At 36.4% G+C, this 16,626-nt stretch overlaps 1 protein-coding gene across 2 annotated transcripts in view; it reads right to left on the bottom strand.

Moving 5' to 3' along the window:
• LOC131044529 (probable prolyl 4-hydroxylase 9) overlaps positions 1–16,626 on the bottom strand; it is a 126,533-nt gene that overhangs the window by 15,181 nt on the left and 94,726 nt on the right. For both annotated transcript variants that reach the window (XM_057977874.2, XM_057977875.2), the window contains exon 5: positions 9,374–9,469. In XM_057977874.2, coding sequence (XP_057833857.1) covers positions 9,374–9,469 — 96 coding nt within the window. The remainder of the gene's footprint in view (positions 1–9,373; positions 9,470–16,626) is intronic.

Genomic DNA, 16,626 nt, shown 5'->3' with positions numbered 1-16,626 from the left:
AATCACAATAATAGATCCTTTGTGTTAGACCTATAAATGTGTGTACTCTCAAGTGATTTTGATTAGGCTTCATTTGTGCATTTTGCTTGAAATTTGCAAATGAATAAATAGGCTTTTTGAAGTTATGCTATGTTTTTGGATTATTTGAGAAGGAAAAATTATTGTATTAACTTATTAAGCAAGTTAATAGTAATTTTGAGAAATATTGCATTTAAATTGAAAAATATTTCCTCTCAAAAAAGTCGGATTATTTGGCAATGGGAAAAGGAAAGAAGGTTTTTTATTTTAGATTTTGGTTATTAGCAAAATGTAAATTTTAATTTCATGTTATTTTTTTCATAATGCAATTGGATTTGAGGGAAAACTGGAGACAGAGCAAAATAGCGAAAAAAAAAGAGAAGGTTTTCTTGAAACCCTTGCTTGCTTGCTTGAAGGATTTGGAAAAGATAGGTATAAACTCAAGAGGATTGGATTTGTGTGTAGATTGCTTGGCTTGCCTTTAAGATAAAATTAAAAAAATTGTAACTGTTTTGCTAAACACCACTTCTTGGAGGTATTCATCTTGTAGTTTAATTTGCAATTTGATAGGAATTAAATGAAATAGAATGAAGATCTTGTGCATAGTAATTGTTGTTCTTTTGCTTGTGTTTAGGGTTTGCTTGAATTGAAATTAGAAAGCAATTTCTTTGAATTGGGTAGATTTAGTGTGTAGTTTGTTAATTTTAAATTTTAGAAAATACAAATTTCTAACCAAAATCACAAAATCATTGGGCGAATTTGGGTCATGAGGGTATATTTAGAATTTTGAGATTTGTGTGTTTAAATTTTGTGAAAATGTGAAGATCCATCAATGGAGTGACCTAGATGATTGAGAAATTTTAGAAAAATCTTAAATTATTTATTTTTGGTATTTGAAACTTTTGGATTGAAATTATTTTGAGGAAACATATTTTTCCCATAGAATTAAAATGTCTTTCCTTGGGGTACGTGTTCATGTGTAAATTGTACCTTTTCCATCTAAGGGCTAATTGCATAAGTTAGTTTCCTTAGATCATGTGGTAGTAATGATAGGAAGTTAGGGCTAGGAGTGGATGGATGGACCTAGATATGGGATGTCACATCTAAAATAGGATGAATGACAGCATAGTAAGAAACACAAAAATTCTTTATGCAATACATAATGCCTTAAATAGGTGTATTGTATAACAAACAATGAACAAAAGACTAATCAAAAGTCCATCTAAAATAAGACATGTCACATCTTAATAAGGAATTAAGCTTTAATATGCAATTACCAAAAGGAGGTATGAAATAGGATGTGTTGCATTGGACAACTACAACCATTTTAGCAAACTTACTATTGAGATCAAGTGTGTAACTAGTCCTAACTTGGTTTTTGAGAAACAAGGGGACACCACTCTGATGTGCATCATCTTCTTCCTTTAATTGGGCTCAAGGAGTTCATCCATATGTTTGAGAAGATCTCGTATGATGTGTTCTTCATTGAGGCCAACTTGTGTGTGCTTGGTGTTAGTGTGTTTGTTGACCATGGAGATCGTCTCTTGGTTCAGCGGGGTGGGCCTTAGTGTCCCACATGGTTGGGTGATGTTAATTATCATTGGGATTATGTGGTGGCTCATGGTAGAGCATCATGGAGTTTACACAGAACTTGTAGCTCTTCATGGCTTTGTAATATTGTAATTTGTTTTTATCAAAGATCTTTTGTAATGGAATGAATAAGTTGTAATTGTCTATTTATCTCATCATTGTATTGGAGTATGTTCCATCCATATTTAGTATATGAACCCTGCTTTATAATCTTGTAAGAATTGTCATTTGGTCTGAAATTGTACCTTTAGTTGTATTGGAAATATAATTATTTGTTTAAGTCTTGATTGTGTTGCATACAAGCCTAATATGTACTCTTGTTGGAAAGTGATTTGTAGATGTCGAATATGTTTGATTATGATGTTCAACTAATTTGAATTCATTAACAGAAAGTTGTTATAATTGACCATCATGTTGATGGAATTAAGTTGGGTGGAATGTCACATTATTGCCATGGTTTATAACTTTATATGCATGTGAACTAAGTGTTGTGACGTTTTCACACATCGCCACATTGCAAATGGGGACCCCCACTTTTTTGCTTTCTAGGTTGGTTGTCTTATCTTAACCGCTGGTAGTTGTAGAGTCTTTTGCTATTAGCCTTAGCATTGAAGAAGTATAGTTGGTCAAGAGGCCAAGGGGAAATCAAGTTACGTATCTCTCCTTTTTGGAATGGATGACTCATCTTTTGCTTGCAGAGCTAGAAATGAAATGAATGACAAAGACATTATCAGTAACTTACTTTGCCCTTCCTTGGCATTGACTGCCTTCCTTTGCCCATCCTGTGAGATGTGAAATGAAGTGATGTGAGATGAGGTGTCAAGTCAAGAAGGTTAATTGCACTTTGTTGAAAGGCAGGTCACATAGGGCAAAATTTGTCAAGTATGGGAAAAATTCCATTGCCCTCTAACAAGAGTGATTTCCATTGCCTAGACATTGTAGTGAATTTCTTCCTTTGCCATCAAAAAGGGTTGATTGCACTTTATCAAGAGGTAGGTCACATGAAAGAAATTGGGCTGAATTTGATGTGACTTCCATTGCTTATGCTTTGAAGCGAACTGCACTTCCATTGCCTAGGTCTTGAAGCCAACTTTTGATGCACTTCCACTGCCCCTTCTTAGGAGCGAATTTGGCTTCCTTTGCTCCTTATTAGGAGTGAATTTGTCTTCCTTTGCTCTTTCCTAGGAGCGAATTTGGCTTCCTTTGAATACTTAAGGGTGATTTGATGAATTTCAACTAATGCAACCTCTTTTTGATCATTGAAGGGGTCAAATTCATCACGATTTTGATAAGGAACGGATGGAGATGGTGATTTAAAGTCACTTCCTTTTCTCCCTTATAGGAGTGAAGTGCACTTCCATTGCTCCTCAATTGGAGCAAACTTGCCTTCCTTTGCTCCTTCATGAGAGTGAAATGACTTCCAAAACATTCTCTAATGATAATTTCATGCATCTACACATATGGAGAGCAAAACCCCAAGACTAAGTTTATGAAAAGAAGGCAAATTGATGAAACCAAGCTAAGTGGCGAATTTAGTGTACTTCCATTACTCCTCAATTGGAGCGAACTTGTCTTCCTTTGCTTCTTCATAAGAGCGAAATGGCTTATAAGGCATGCTTTGAAGATCACTTGAAGCGTTTCCACGCAAGGGGGATGAGAAACTTAGGGTATGAATTGGTGACAGGAGACAAAGTGATGAAAAGATGGCTAGAAGTAAAGCTAGATGACAAGTGAAATGCATTTCCTTTGCACTCCCTAAGGAGCGAATTACACTTCCTTTGCTCCCTTATAGGAGCGAAGTGCACTTCCTTTGCTCCTCTTTAGGAGCGAACTTCTTAACTACCATGCCCAGCAACACACACAAATATTTGGTGCCAAAAGTTGAATTTGAAAAGGGAAAATGTTCAAAAAACCAATCAAGTCGGCCACCTTGGAAGATGATTTTAATTTTATTTAATTAAATCAGGTCGGCCTTTAGCCCAAAAGACACACCCTTTCCCTTAGACGCCTATAAAAGGGCATTCAAAATGTTCATTTCAATCATCATTTCAAAGCAAATTTCTTCTCTACAAAAGCAGAGCAGCGAATTCAAAAGGCAGAGCAGCAAATTCAATAGCATGGAAGGCGAATTTGTTAATAAGGGCAGCGAATTTGATCATTGGTGCAGCAAACTGGAGCAGATATAAGGCGAGTTCAGTCATCCACCTTCAGCACCAGCAAATTCCTAAGCACTATCAGACATATCTTTGGATCAGGTGTATCAATTCAGGGTTAAAATCTTCCAAATCAGACAAAATCAGAACACATAAGGAATAAAAGATATATGAAATTAGGTATATGTTATGTGTGTTTGATACCTATTTGTTTGTTTTCCAGGTGGTAAAGGAGGAGATCAAAGGGGGCAGATTGTAGGAAGATCAGCACAATACTCCAAGGAGGAAATTTCTACATCAAGGTCAAGGTCCAGGATACAAGGAAGATGTCTTCAAGAAGAAAGATTTCATCAGCAAGCACCAAGGTATCAAGAAAGGTGACTTCACAAGAAGGATTTTGAGGTATTCAAGAACTCTCATCGCATCGTGATGACATGAAGAGGTCAAGAAAGAAGATATCATACAATCATCTCAAGGCAAGATAAGCAAGCAAAGATAGGGGATTGACTTGACCATAACAATGCTTCCCATCATCATCACCACATTGAGCGAGCTTGAGATGTTGAGTATCAAGAGATATTGCTCAATACTCATTCATGGTAATGAATCGGGTCTACAAGTGCAAGTTGAGGTGGCATCTTAGTTATCATTCAACCAATCGAAGGGTTCCACATCAACATGTCCAGATGCAATGCACCTGACTCGTCCATGAGGGCACAAACTCCAATGTACCTACCCCCATTTTCTATTGGTTCACATTCAGCATTGAACCTAAATGTAATTTTCTCATTGGCCAGAGGGAGTTGTTTTAACAAACACTAATTAGGGTTGTCATCTTGTAATCTCAGTCGTTGATTGTGGATCAATCCAGGCCATTCATTGTAAAGAGAACATTATAAAAGGCTCACTCTCCTCATTTGTAAAGGGGAATAGTTAATAGTCGATAGTTTAGAAATAGTCAATAGTTGATAGATGTTAGATAGCAAGCGGTAATAATAGATTAGGAGAAGAAGGGATTGTTGCTAAGGCTTGTAAATGGAAGTACTCTTTCCATTGAAGATATGGTGAAATGTGTTATTTTAACAAGCTAAATGGTTTCTACTTCTCATTTTCTTTCATGTTGATTAGTTGAATGATAGAGCGTTGTGCATGATTCATGGTGAAACTCCTAATCCATACCACTAGCAATTTGTTGATGGCAAATTCGCCTTGTGTGGTCAACTGGAATACTTGAATGAGCTTGACATGCATTCAATTAATGGTGTCTATGCTTGATAATGATTAGAAAATCATCTAATTTCCTTAGAAGATTGCACTAAGCTTTGTGGAGTTGTTGCTTTGCATGTCAAAGCAAGGCTTAATGGGGTTTCACCAAAGATTATCCATTGTCTCTTACATTCTTAGGAGTAGCGTAGTCTCCCTAAACCCTTCTCTTTTGCTCTTTTTTTATTCCCCTAGCAAGTATTTAGAATCTAAGTTCCAGCAATTCAAGCGTTCAAGTATTCAAATGTAAGTCCCCTTGGATTACCAGCAATTACATCAACCAACTGTGCTTATCCACGCATCGTAACCCGACATTAGGAACCTTGGAGTCTTCCACTTGATCACATAGTTTAGCATTTGGGAGGAATTTGCTCGAGAGAGGATAAGATACTTTTGGGTATTTTATTGTATTTAAAGTGCCTAAAAAACACATCAACAAAATTGGTGCTAGAAGGAGGGCATGATTGCGATGAATTCCTGAACAACTGAACTCCAAATCATATCAATTCATATTTGCGAGGAGTAATCTTATAGCCTTTTTTTTCACTCTCTTCCATGCTCAACAAAATTAGGAGGGCATAACTGTGAATATATGCTTGAACAATCAAAGAAGGTGATCATTGGATTGTCAATTGGACTTGCAAGGAAAAGAAGCATTTCCTACAGCTGGAACTAGTTGAGCAATCAAGTCAGATATGAGATTTGCAAGATATCTTTATTCCAAAAAATACAAAAAAGTGAAAAACCAAAAAATCCAAAAATATCATAAAATCATAAAATCAAAAAAAAAAAGAAATGTTTCTCAATGGAGCGACATCATTGTCAAGATGAACAACAAGTTGATATTCCTCAACTTTGGTGGAGATTGAATGCACAGCTTTACCCACACCGTTTGTCTGAGTCTGCATCACCAGGACGGTGTAGCATCCATGAGACTATTGAACATGACGAAATGCATTGCTTGACATACCTATCAAGGATGGAATCGGCAGCGCAAGGAAAGATCTTCTTCTGGGATGTCCCCAAGCCAAAAGAGGAAGAAGGCAATTCCAGTGTCCCAAAGAGCAATGATCCTCTTTCAAGCTTCTTCTGAAGTGCCTAAAAAACACATCAACACTAAGGAAATTAATGCAAACTGAAATATTATCTTTTGTGAAATTTATAACCTTGACTTTGATCGTTATGTAAATTTTTGACTTGGTGAGTAACTTGTCGAGTTTTTATGGCAACTATTCACTGATTTTTTGCTGAGTTTTTTCAAAAAACTTGACAAATTTGTGCCATATACTCACAAGACACGATACAGACACGGAACACACTTGGGATGCACAAAAAAGCACTCAAAATCTACACCTTTTTGTTTATAAAATTCGACACACCCCTCTCACTTCCTCACACAACATTCTTGCATATTTGAGCTAATTGCAAGGATTTTTATGTGAATTTGATGAGTTTTAAGGGCAAGTTAGTAATTTTTTTCCAAGCATTTGAATTCATTTAAATTGCTAAACTCTAGCATGTAGATTGTAAACAATTCATAATTTCATAATATTTAGAAGTATTTACAATTTTACTTCCAAAAAAATGATTTACGGGCATTTTTTTGTTCATTTATACTAATTTTTTAATGAAATATTTCTATAAAAGAATTATTTTGCTGATTTATACTTTTTGGGGAAAATAAAATCATGAGGTTATACTGAATTTATGTTAATTTATACTAATTTATGTTGATTTAGACTAATTTATGCTGACTTATACTAATCTATGTTGTTTTATACTAATTCATGCTGATTTATAGTAGTTAATGTAGAACTTATGCTGACCTTTTGGTATTTAACAATTAAATATGTTGTACTTTGTACTTGTATGTTAGATACAATGGTAGATAGAGAACCCTTGGCCTTTGGATCAAGCTCCCACTCCACATCAATCTTAGACTCAGCCCAGTCGACACCAAAAACTGGGACCTCTCCCCCTTAAGCCAAAGACTCCACTTAGAAATATATCATACAGGGACCAACACCTAGGAAAATCATTTGCATTAAATGCTACAACCTATATCATGGAGGCATCAATCAACTCAAGTACCATCTTGCAGGAATTACTCATCATGATGCCAAGCCCTATGGCAAGACCATAGAAGAGATAAAACAAGAGATGAATGCATACCTTGCATTGATGGGTCAATGTGAAACCCATGCTCATCAAGAATGTACTCCTAGAAAATAATTTTGCTTTAGGCAAACAAATAGTTCTTGTGGTTGACACACAAGTTCTATTAATTGCATGGTTTAAAGAATTGTTGAACAAAATTCAAGTGCCCTACCCATGTTCTACTGAAACATAAACATGCCATCCATATAAACAACACATGAAGTTGTCAAAAGGCCTTAAATATCATTAGCAATTTTCATGAATGTTATTGGTGCAATAGTTAGGAAAATGACATAACCACTCAAATAATACTTTCTTTTCTTTCAATGCAGTTTTCCGGGTATCAAAGGGGTCAATAGGTAACTATTGATCACCTGCCTTCACAAGTCAATTGGCACATCTAAGCTGATTGTAGAGGTCTTAGTTCTAAGCTAACGATTGAATATCTGTTTTCACCATTACTCTCTAGAGAGCCTTGTAAATGTTATTCGATTTTCAATTGAAGATGCAAGTTATATTCAAGGTTATTCTTCTTCTTTCAAGTATACGTTATTTCTTAATATAATGGATCTGATTATTGTCTGGTATGATGCAGATGGAGAAGGAGCATTTATCAATTTCCATGTACTTCTCATCATTATCGATTGATATATATATATATATATGCTAATGAGGAGGATCAAACAATACCTTGACCGGTCATGTCTAATGGACATGACCGATCAAGATATTACTTGATCGCACCTCTCAGAATCATAATCGCATTTTACCTTATACCAATCGGCATGTATAAGTTACTAATCGGTGTGTATATCATAACAAGTGAGCCGATACTAACCGACGTATATATTATTAACAAATGCACCGATACTAATCAGTATGCAGTCTTTTAATAATCCCGATAACAATCAGTGTTTATGTAGTTAACATGTTTGACCAATAATAATCGGTGTGCAAATGATTAACAAGGTAAAACGATACCAATCGGTATTTGTGCTTTATGATTTGCAACCGATAATTTAGACATTGATCGGAATAAGTAAGGTTATATATCGAAGAATGATCATTAGATGAAGGAAATGATAAATGAAGTCTTATCATAGTCTATCGATAAGATAGATGATTGAATGAGAGACTTCATTTATCTCTCATTCAATCATTTATCTTACCGAGGCTATCATGTATCAACAAGCCTTGTAATCAAGGCACACTCTCCATGAACCATCTTTCTTCAGCACTGGCTCAATTAAATTTCCACAGGGTTAACAAACTCTAATTGGCAACTTTAAAGTATCATTGTATACTTCTAGCAATTTGTCCTACTTTTGTTGTGCTGTTTGACCTTTCCTTTGTAGCCTCACAACACCAAGATAGCTTTCTAACTGAGAACTTATTGCAAATTGTTGATAGCACCGTCAGCTCTCCCAAGTTCCTAACTCTCTCAAGCATCAAGGGTTGCATGGCTTTAAAATTCCACTTGGCAGCTAAGAGTGTGTTTCTACCAACTGCAAGTTGGGGCATACCACCATATACCAGCTGGCAATGTCACAAACAAAAGGTTGTATCTGGTTTTGTTGTATTGTTTGACCTTTCCTTTGTAGCCTCACGACCCCAAGATAGCTTTCTAACTTAGAACTTCTTGCAAATTGTTAATAGCGCCATCATTTGTCCCAATTCCTAAATCTTTCTAGCATCGAGGGTTGCATGGCTTTAAGATTCCACTTGGCAGCTAAGAGTATGTTTCTGCGAACTGTGAGTTGGGGCTATATATCAGCAGGCAATGTCACAAACAAAAGGTTGTATTGAATGCCCCAGCATATCAAGTATAAACAAATGGCAACTGTACTATATATTTGATTCACAACCATTTCATCTAAGGCTTGATCATCTATAATACCACAGTCCTCTAATAAGTACAGATATTCCTATGTTATATTCATTCATTGGTGGTAATTCCATATGCCCAACATGCAACAAAATATTCATTAAATGTAATATCAATTTATAATGTACACATAATAGTAAGGACAATAAAATACTTTCCAAGTTAACCACATTCTAAGTATAGTTGATTATCTACAGAAGCAAAGTACAAAATATCAAATATTCTTGGGCTGGCAAATACAATATTATTAAAGTTAAAACTAAAAGATATAATAATTTGAAGGCAGCAACGATGAGTTAGGATGTACCCGTTGGCTCTTTTGTGGACCATATTCAGTTGGATTAAAAGCATCGTAATGGCAGTCATACTTCTGACCAGTTTCATATCGTAACACATTGAATGCCTGCCAAAGAAACAACACATGCATTGTAATTAGATTTTATGAAAAATATTATCCTAGTCAACCCATCAAAAAAGAATAGTGTTTTGATAAGTACTTATTGATAAATTCAACAAGGAAAGAATTATGTTCTATTGCTTAAGACTTCTTTCTTTTACATGAGCAAACAAACTAAGGCTTAAAGTCCACATAACATCGTCATGGTTCTGGACATGCTAATGCACAAATCAATGTCGATGGGGTTAAAACAAAAGAGAATAAAGAACATATTCCTTGATTCAAGAAGCAACATAGGAGCTTGGAAATGCAAATAAAATGCATTACTTAACAAAGTTTTAGAAATTTATGGGTCAAACACTATTGCTTGATATAGAGAATCTAATGTACCTAACATGTGTTTGAATAAGCAATTTATTAATGAGAGTCTATTCCAACAACTTATCAGCACACGCAAACTATTTAACTTATTTTTATATATACTTATCCAGATTGCAATACCTTGACAATATACCAAGGACTGTTTTGTAGCCTCCCCTTTTAGTTTTAATTAATTCAGCTTATATAGGCCACATCCTTATTTCCCTGACACAGATAGGAAAATATTTCAATAATGGATCCTTAAGACATTGGAAATTTGTAGTAGAAATAAATAATAATAAAATAATGACTTAGTGGGGGATAGGATGTTGGAATCGTTTGTAGTTGAGCCAAAAGCTTGAACTATCAACGCACGATACAAACGCCAGATTAAACCTGACCCAAGGGAGGTGGTTAAGCCATGTCACGAGTCTCCAAGGAGGTGCTGACCACCAAGTCAACAATCTCCCCCTCAGCACCAACTGAGCCTTCAGCACCCACTGAAGGGAGACTCGAACACGTGACCCAAGGCTCTGATACGAATTGTTGGAATCGTTTGTCGTTGCACCAAAAGCTCGAACTATCAGCACCCAATACAAATGTCAGATTAAACCCGACCCATGGGAGGCAGTTAAGCCATGTCACGAGTCTCCAAGGAGGTGCTGACCACCAAGTCAACATAGGATTCTAGAGGTGGGTTGTTGTAACCCCTATAACACTTGGCAGCTTTCTCATTAAATCAGAGTTACCCGGGGACGCGTCCCCAACCTGAAAACCCTCGTCCCCGTCCTGGGGACGTTTCGGGGACTTGGGGACGGCCAGGGGACGTTTCCCCCCATCCCCAAATTGCCCTTTTTTTGAGGGGACGTTCCTGAAACGGGGGGACGCCTGCCCTAGCTCTGGGGGACGTCCGTACGTCCCGGGGACGGCTGGGACGTCCCCAATCCGTCCCAGCTGTCCCCCATTCTAAGGCCCTTAAAAAATATTAAAAAATTTTAAAAAGTTGTATTTTTAATTTTTTATTTAAATTTTCTAATAGAGGCCCCTTATTAATTCAAATTGTTATTAAAAATAAAAAAAATTAAAAGATAACATTAATTAAATTTTAAATTTATTAATTTAATTCATAATTTTGACAATGAAACTATATGGCAGCAGTGTAGCCTTTGGGCATTTTGACACAGAGATTAGAAAATCTCCAAACTCAGCGAGTCAATAGAAAAATAACACCCAACGCCTTTATTAAAGAATAAGTTTTTTTGGCCTTGCGGGGCGCTGCCCCTTGACCTCACCTTGGGGGCCCTGCCCCCAAACCCCCGTTGAAAAATATGGGGGGAAACTGCGTCGATAGAAGTAGGGAAAATTTAACCTCCGAGTCTATTGATATGCATATTGACAATGTGGATGAATTGAAATTCTGATTTATGAATGCATAATTGCATATTGTCTATTGAGTATTAACAATGTTGTATGTTCAGAATTTACATTCTAAAATGTTTTCAACTTTTCATAGTATCATACACATGCTATATCCATGTTTTATTGTTTTCATATGAATATAATGTATGTATGCATGCTTTATCCATGTTTTCATATGAACATTTAGAATTTTGAAATTTTCCTATATTTTATATAGCCGTCCCCTTTGCCGTCCCCTGCCATCCCCAAATTTGACAAAAAAATTTGCCGTCCCGGAAACGCGTCCCGACGTCCCCTGTCGTCCCCGTCCCGGAAACTCGGGGTAACTTTGCATTAAATATTTCCATGACAGCTTATAAATGAGGAGTTACAAATTGGTATCCATGACAAAGTGGAGGCTATTTTGGGAAAGAATCTCGTTAATATTTTAATTGCTATCTTTGATAGAGAAAGTGGGGCTTTGAAATTTGTTCCCGACCAGTGCTATAATTCATTATGTCTTTTCTATCATAAGTTGTACTTTGTGTTCAGCTATAGAATTCAAGGATGAAAACCCTTGTATTCTAGAGATCAAAGGACAAAACCCCTTTGATTTCTTGAAGATTGGAGGATGAAAACCCTTTGACTCAATGAGTGCAATCTCAAGTTAGGTTGTAATTGTACTTCAAAGCTTTGTTTGGAAATCAAAATATATTTTGGTATTTGCGGCAAGTTTTGTATTCCTTAAACTTCAGCATATATTTTGTAATCAGTGAAGTAGTACCATATTGTGGAGGAAGCTTTCTTCATATTTATATTATTTGTGCAATCCATTGTTACATTTTAATAGGCATTGTTGTTATGGAAATTTTATATATATATATATATGCTCTCACCTTGCGCTTACGAGATTTGGGTGAATAATAAACATTTACCCACTGCATGCATTAACCTTGCCCTAACATGATCTTGGTGATCAGAAAATGGTAAATATTATATATTGAAATTTGCTGATGATATTACATGTTTCAATAACCTAATGATAAGTAACACTTTGCTTTTACTTCTTCATCTTTATTAACTGGTGAGAAAAGAAAGTAACTATATTAATTGCAATGAAAGACCAAAGTAGGTAAGTGGAATTTGAAAACATAGCCAGTTACAATAGGAGGAACAAATCAAATAACTAACTCCATCTACAAAAAACTAAAGGATACAAGCTAAATGTGCAATAATCAAGATTCTATCCAATAGGGGTGAACTCAAAACGAGTAAACCCCAAAATGTAGTTCCTAGTAACAACCAATGTGGTTTCCTCATTATTTATTAACTGTTAAGCCAAATTTATATTTGCCAATTGGTATTCCAATCAAAATTTGTGTCCGTGATCACATGTGAATCATTAGACATTTGACGAGGTATTTGGTAAATGAACCACAGTTGGAGTGATCAACCTCCAAGGAGCACAAACAGCTATAAACCTTCACACAAGAGAAATAATATTTCACCAGCAAAAATGATGATATTGAGATGATGAGAAATGTACAAGAGGTTCTGCTTATAAAGGCAAGAGCAAGGAAGCGAGCACCAATGAGGTGCAGGAGTAGGTAGGGTGTAGGTATAACCAACTACACAGGTACAAATACCTATGCACTTAGGAAATATCAAATTATGACAACTAATACCTAAGTGGAACTTAAGCCTAATGAGTAAATAATAATTTACTCCAACACACCCCCCCCCTTAAGTGCAACTTAGGTAGGAGATTATTATGCAATATGAGCAAGATGCAAGATGGGTCATGGCGACAAACCCATTTTAAGTACCCATGGACAAAGCAAATGCAATGCATTCTCTCACAAAGTGGATAAAAGGAGAAAACCACATGGGACAAAACTCCTCTCCAAAAGAGAGAAAAAAAACAAGATGCATGGATGGAGGACTCAATCACAACCCCCGAAGGACTACATACATCATGTATATAAAATAAATGATCCCCCCATTAGAAGGAACAAAGGAGACTACATAGCCCCCCCATAATAGATAATGTCCTGCAAAAATGGTGAGTGCTTTAAGACAAAACATAGTCCAATGCCTACAAACAACATTTCTCACCTTGGGAAGAGGATAAAGTATAAACCAAGTATAAATGCAAGAATGCTTCCCATTCTGCATAGGAATTAGGAAGTGGAATCCAAATGTATGAAGATGATGATGTCTCTGAAATTTACTCATGTGTCGCCAAGATCTTGGATGAAGATGCTATGAACCAATCAGGTACATGCCTAATCATAAGAGAATGTAACAAACAAAGAACCACTGGAAATTGATCTTGAACAAGTTCCAAAGACAAATAAGATGAAGTGACAACACTGGTGCCACAACTATCATCAAATAGGAGGGATAAACCCTCAAATATGTCTCCCAAATCTGAAATGTGAGACTCCACAAACAATGCACCAATGTCTAGCAAATAGGAATCCCAATCAGAAAGACAATGAAAATCTTGTTGATCAAGAATAATGGAAGTCTCTAGTGAAGGCGGATCAACAACCTTTGACGAAAAAATCAAGAACCTCTGAAGCAACTATAACCTCATCTAAAGTTTCAAAACCTTCCAAAGGATCACAAACATGGGTTATCGACTCTAAAGAATGAAGAGGCACGTCGGAATCAAAAAGAGGATCATCGAGAGATGGTTGAGTAACATGATCGCCATTTAACTCCCAAATGTGAGTTCAAAGAGCATGAGGGCACTCAAAATGAATAAGTGACTCCAACGTGTCATAATCAATATGATCAAAAATAACTCTAAAAATTCGAGCCCAATAGCCTTCCAAATACTAATTTCACAAGGTATGCCAGGAATAGGAACATCATTATACAAGTACGGCAATAAATGAAGCTCACTCAGATGAGTGATAATAAACTCACTCCACTGCCTATAGTTCCCCCTCTCCAGGATAAAAGAAAAACCCATTATGACTCCTCAAATGCACAAAGATAAAACCACCAAGTCACCACTGCAAGCCAATAATTCGCCAAGTCTACATATGTGATCTCCACAAGTCACCATGGACATTGAAGACGACACAAAGGGCGCATGCACATAGGCCAAGCAAAGTCAAACTGCCAGCTCCTCAAGCGTGAAAATTGCAAACTCATCATGCGTGAAAACACAGGCAAGGACAACCTCTATCCAAAATTCAAATGCATGAGTATGAGCTTTCCTCAACAATGACGATAAATGCATAAAGCATTGGGCAATATAAGATAAGAGAAACTCCTTCGTCCAGCAAATGTGAGACAAAGGTCCCAATATTACACCCAAGGAAACTACAAATGGGCCCATCGCGATTTTGCAAATAGCAACCCTAATCGCCAATATTAGGGAAACTTTATAGTATTATAAAGTTATTTTTTGATCAAATACAACTCGGCTAATGAGAGGAAGCCACGAACTCCCTCACACAGCTACATTAAGAAGATATTTCAATGTCGATGACAAAAAACAGTCAGCAACTGAACCACAAGCCGATCTGCTAATAACCGACTATCAACCTGCGATCAAGACAAACTGCAAGTACACCCAAAGCATAAACAACCAATCCAATCAATCAAAATGACAGTAATCAAGCGGCCTGAGAAAGGGCCTAATGGAGATGCCACCTGGTCAACCGGTAATGAAGCGGCCTGAGAAAGGGCCGTTGAAGAATTTGGGTGCTTGTAAACAAATAGCACGTGAGCCACAAAAAGCGCCTGTCAAATTAAGCCGGAACACATAGACTGCCTATGAACGATATATGTCACGCTCCAATTAGAAGACATCGGCTAAACAAATTAAAATGCACTTCAAAAATAAGAGCCAACATTCAAAATACAAGCAAATCCAGTAAAAAATACTTGCTTTATAAAATGTCAATCTGCAAACTCCAGCGCCAAAACAAAAAGCACACAACTTCTGAATGGAAAAGGCCGATTAAGCAACAAAATAACTAGTCATAGATAATGATGAAACTGGCAATGAAGGTAATCAAGCGAAATAGAAAATTTCTAAAAAAAATTCAAATGCCAATAATCGAAAAATCACCAAAAGAAAGTATTAGATCTCCAATTAATTCGGGGCGTACATGCCTAAACTGCAGATCCACTTTCCTGAGATCTGATCTCAGAACCTCCTGATGAAAATTCTCAAGAGCGGACGGAGTTGCTGGAAGACGGCTCTGATACCATGTAGAAATATGCATTTCAATGCCAAGATCTACAAACAACTATAAACCTTCGCATGAGAGAAATAATATTTCGCCAGAAGAAATAATGATATTGAGATGAAGAGAAATGTACAAGAGGCTCTTCTTATAAAGGCAAAAGCGAGGATGTGAGCACGTGCGAAAGTAGGTAGGGAGTAGGTATAACCAACTACCCAAGTACAAATACCTATGCACTTCGGAAATATCAAATTATGACAACTAATACCTAAGTGGAACTTAAGCATAATGAGTAAATAATAATTTAATCCAACAAATTCAAGATTCAGTGTGCATAAACAAGAACAGAAAACAGCTTTGACCTCTCTTTGATGGACACACAAGGGATACAATGCTACTTTTGGATAGGAATTTGATGGACTCAATTAACAACACATCAAATGTAATAAAGATAGTTAAAAGGTACATCAAGAAGTAGCAGTTTTCTAATAATATTCTACTATTCTTTTCATTGAATTAAAAAATTTGAAAGGTGCCTATATATTGTGGACATATGAGAGGATAATGCGTACAACACATGCCAGTCTACACACCACCAACTTGCAGTAAACTCCAATTTCCACTTGTCATTTTTTAATGGTAATTGTTAAGGTTTTATCCGTCATTTACATGATATGGCATTCTGGGAAAAAGGAGTTCACTTACTAGGCAAAACGATAATGCGACAACAAGGCTGTATGTCACCTACTAAGGTAGTGGCAGTTATATGTGGCTGCAATAAAGAAAGTGCAGGCACTAAGCAGCACAAGAAATTACAAAAAAAGAATAATGCAATTAACAGGTTTAATGATGAAAAATAAAAGAAGTTGAATAACTAGCAGACTAGAGGTGGAGCATAGTAAAGGCAAAAAAGAGTTGTGCGTAGGAACAAGGAAGCAATCAAAACTGTTATCTCCCTCATTTAATCTAGACAAACTAAAAGTCATAGAAACATTTATAGGGTGACATCAAGAAACCACAGGGTTATTATGGAAGCCATCATGAAAGCACCATCAATACTAGTGCATCAAGTGCGGACAAAAATCCTTCGAGTAGTTACAAAAAATTAAACTACTGTAGAAAGTCCTCTAGATAGAGGCCCGGTTCATTGAAACCATTACAGCACTGAAGCAAGAACTTATGGATTTGAGGCTAACA

Source organism: Cryptomeria japonica, chromosome 9, assembly GCF_030272615.1.
Source record: "Cryptomeria japonica chromosome 9, Sugi_1.0, whole genome shotgun sequence".
Classification (NCBI taxonomy): Eukaryota; Viridiplantae; Streptophyta; class Pinopsida; order Cupressales; family Cupressaceae; genus Cryptomeria; species Cryptomeria japonica.
Note: the sequence above shows the minus strand (reverse complement) of the source record. Positions and strands in the feature narration are given on the sequence as shown.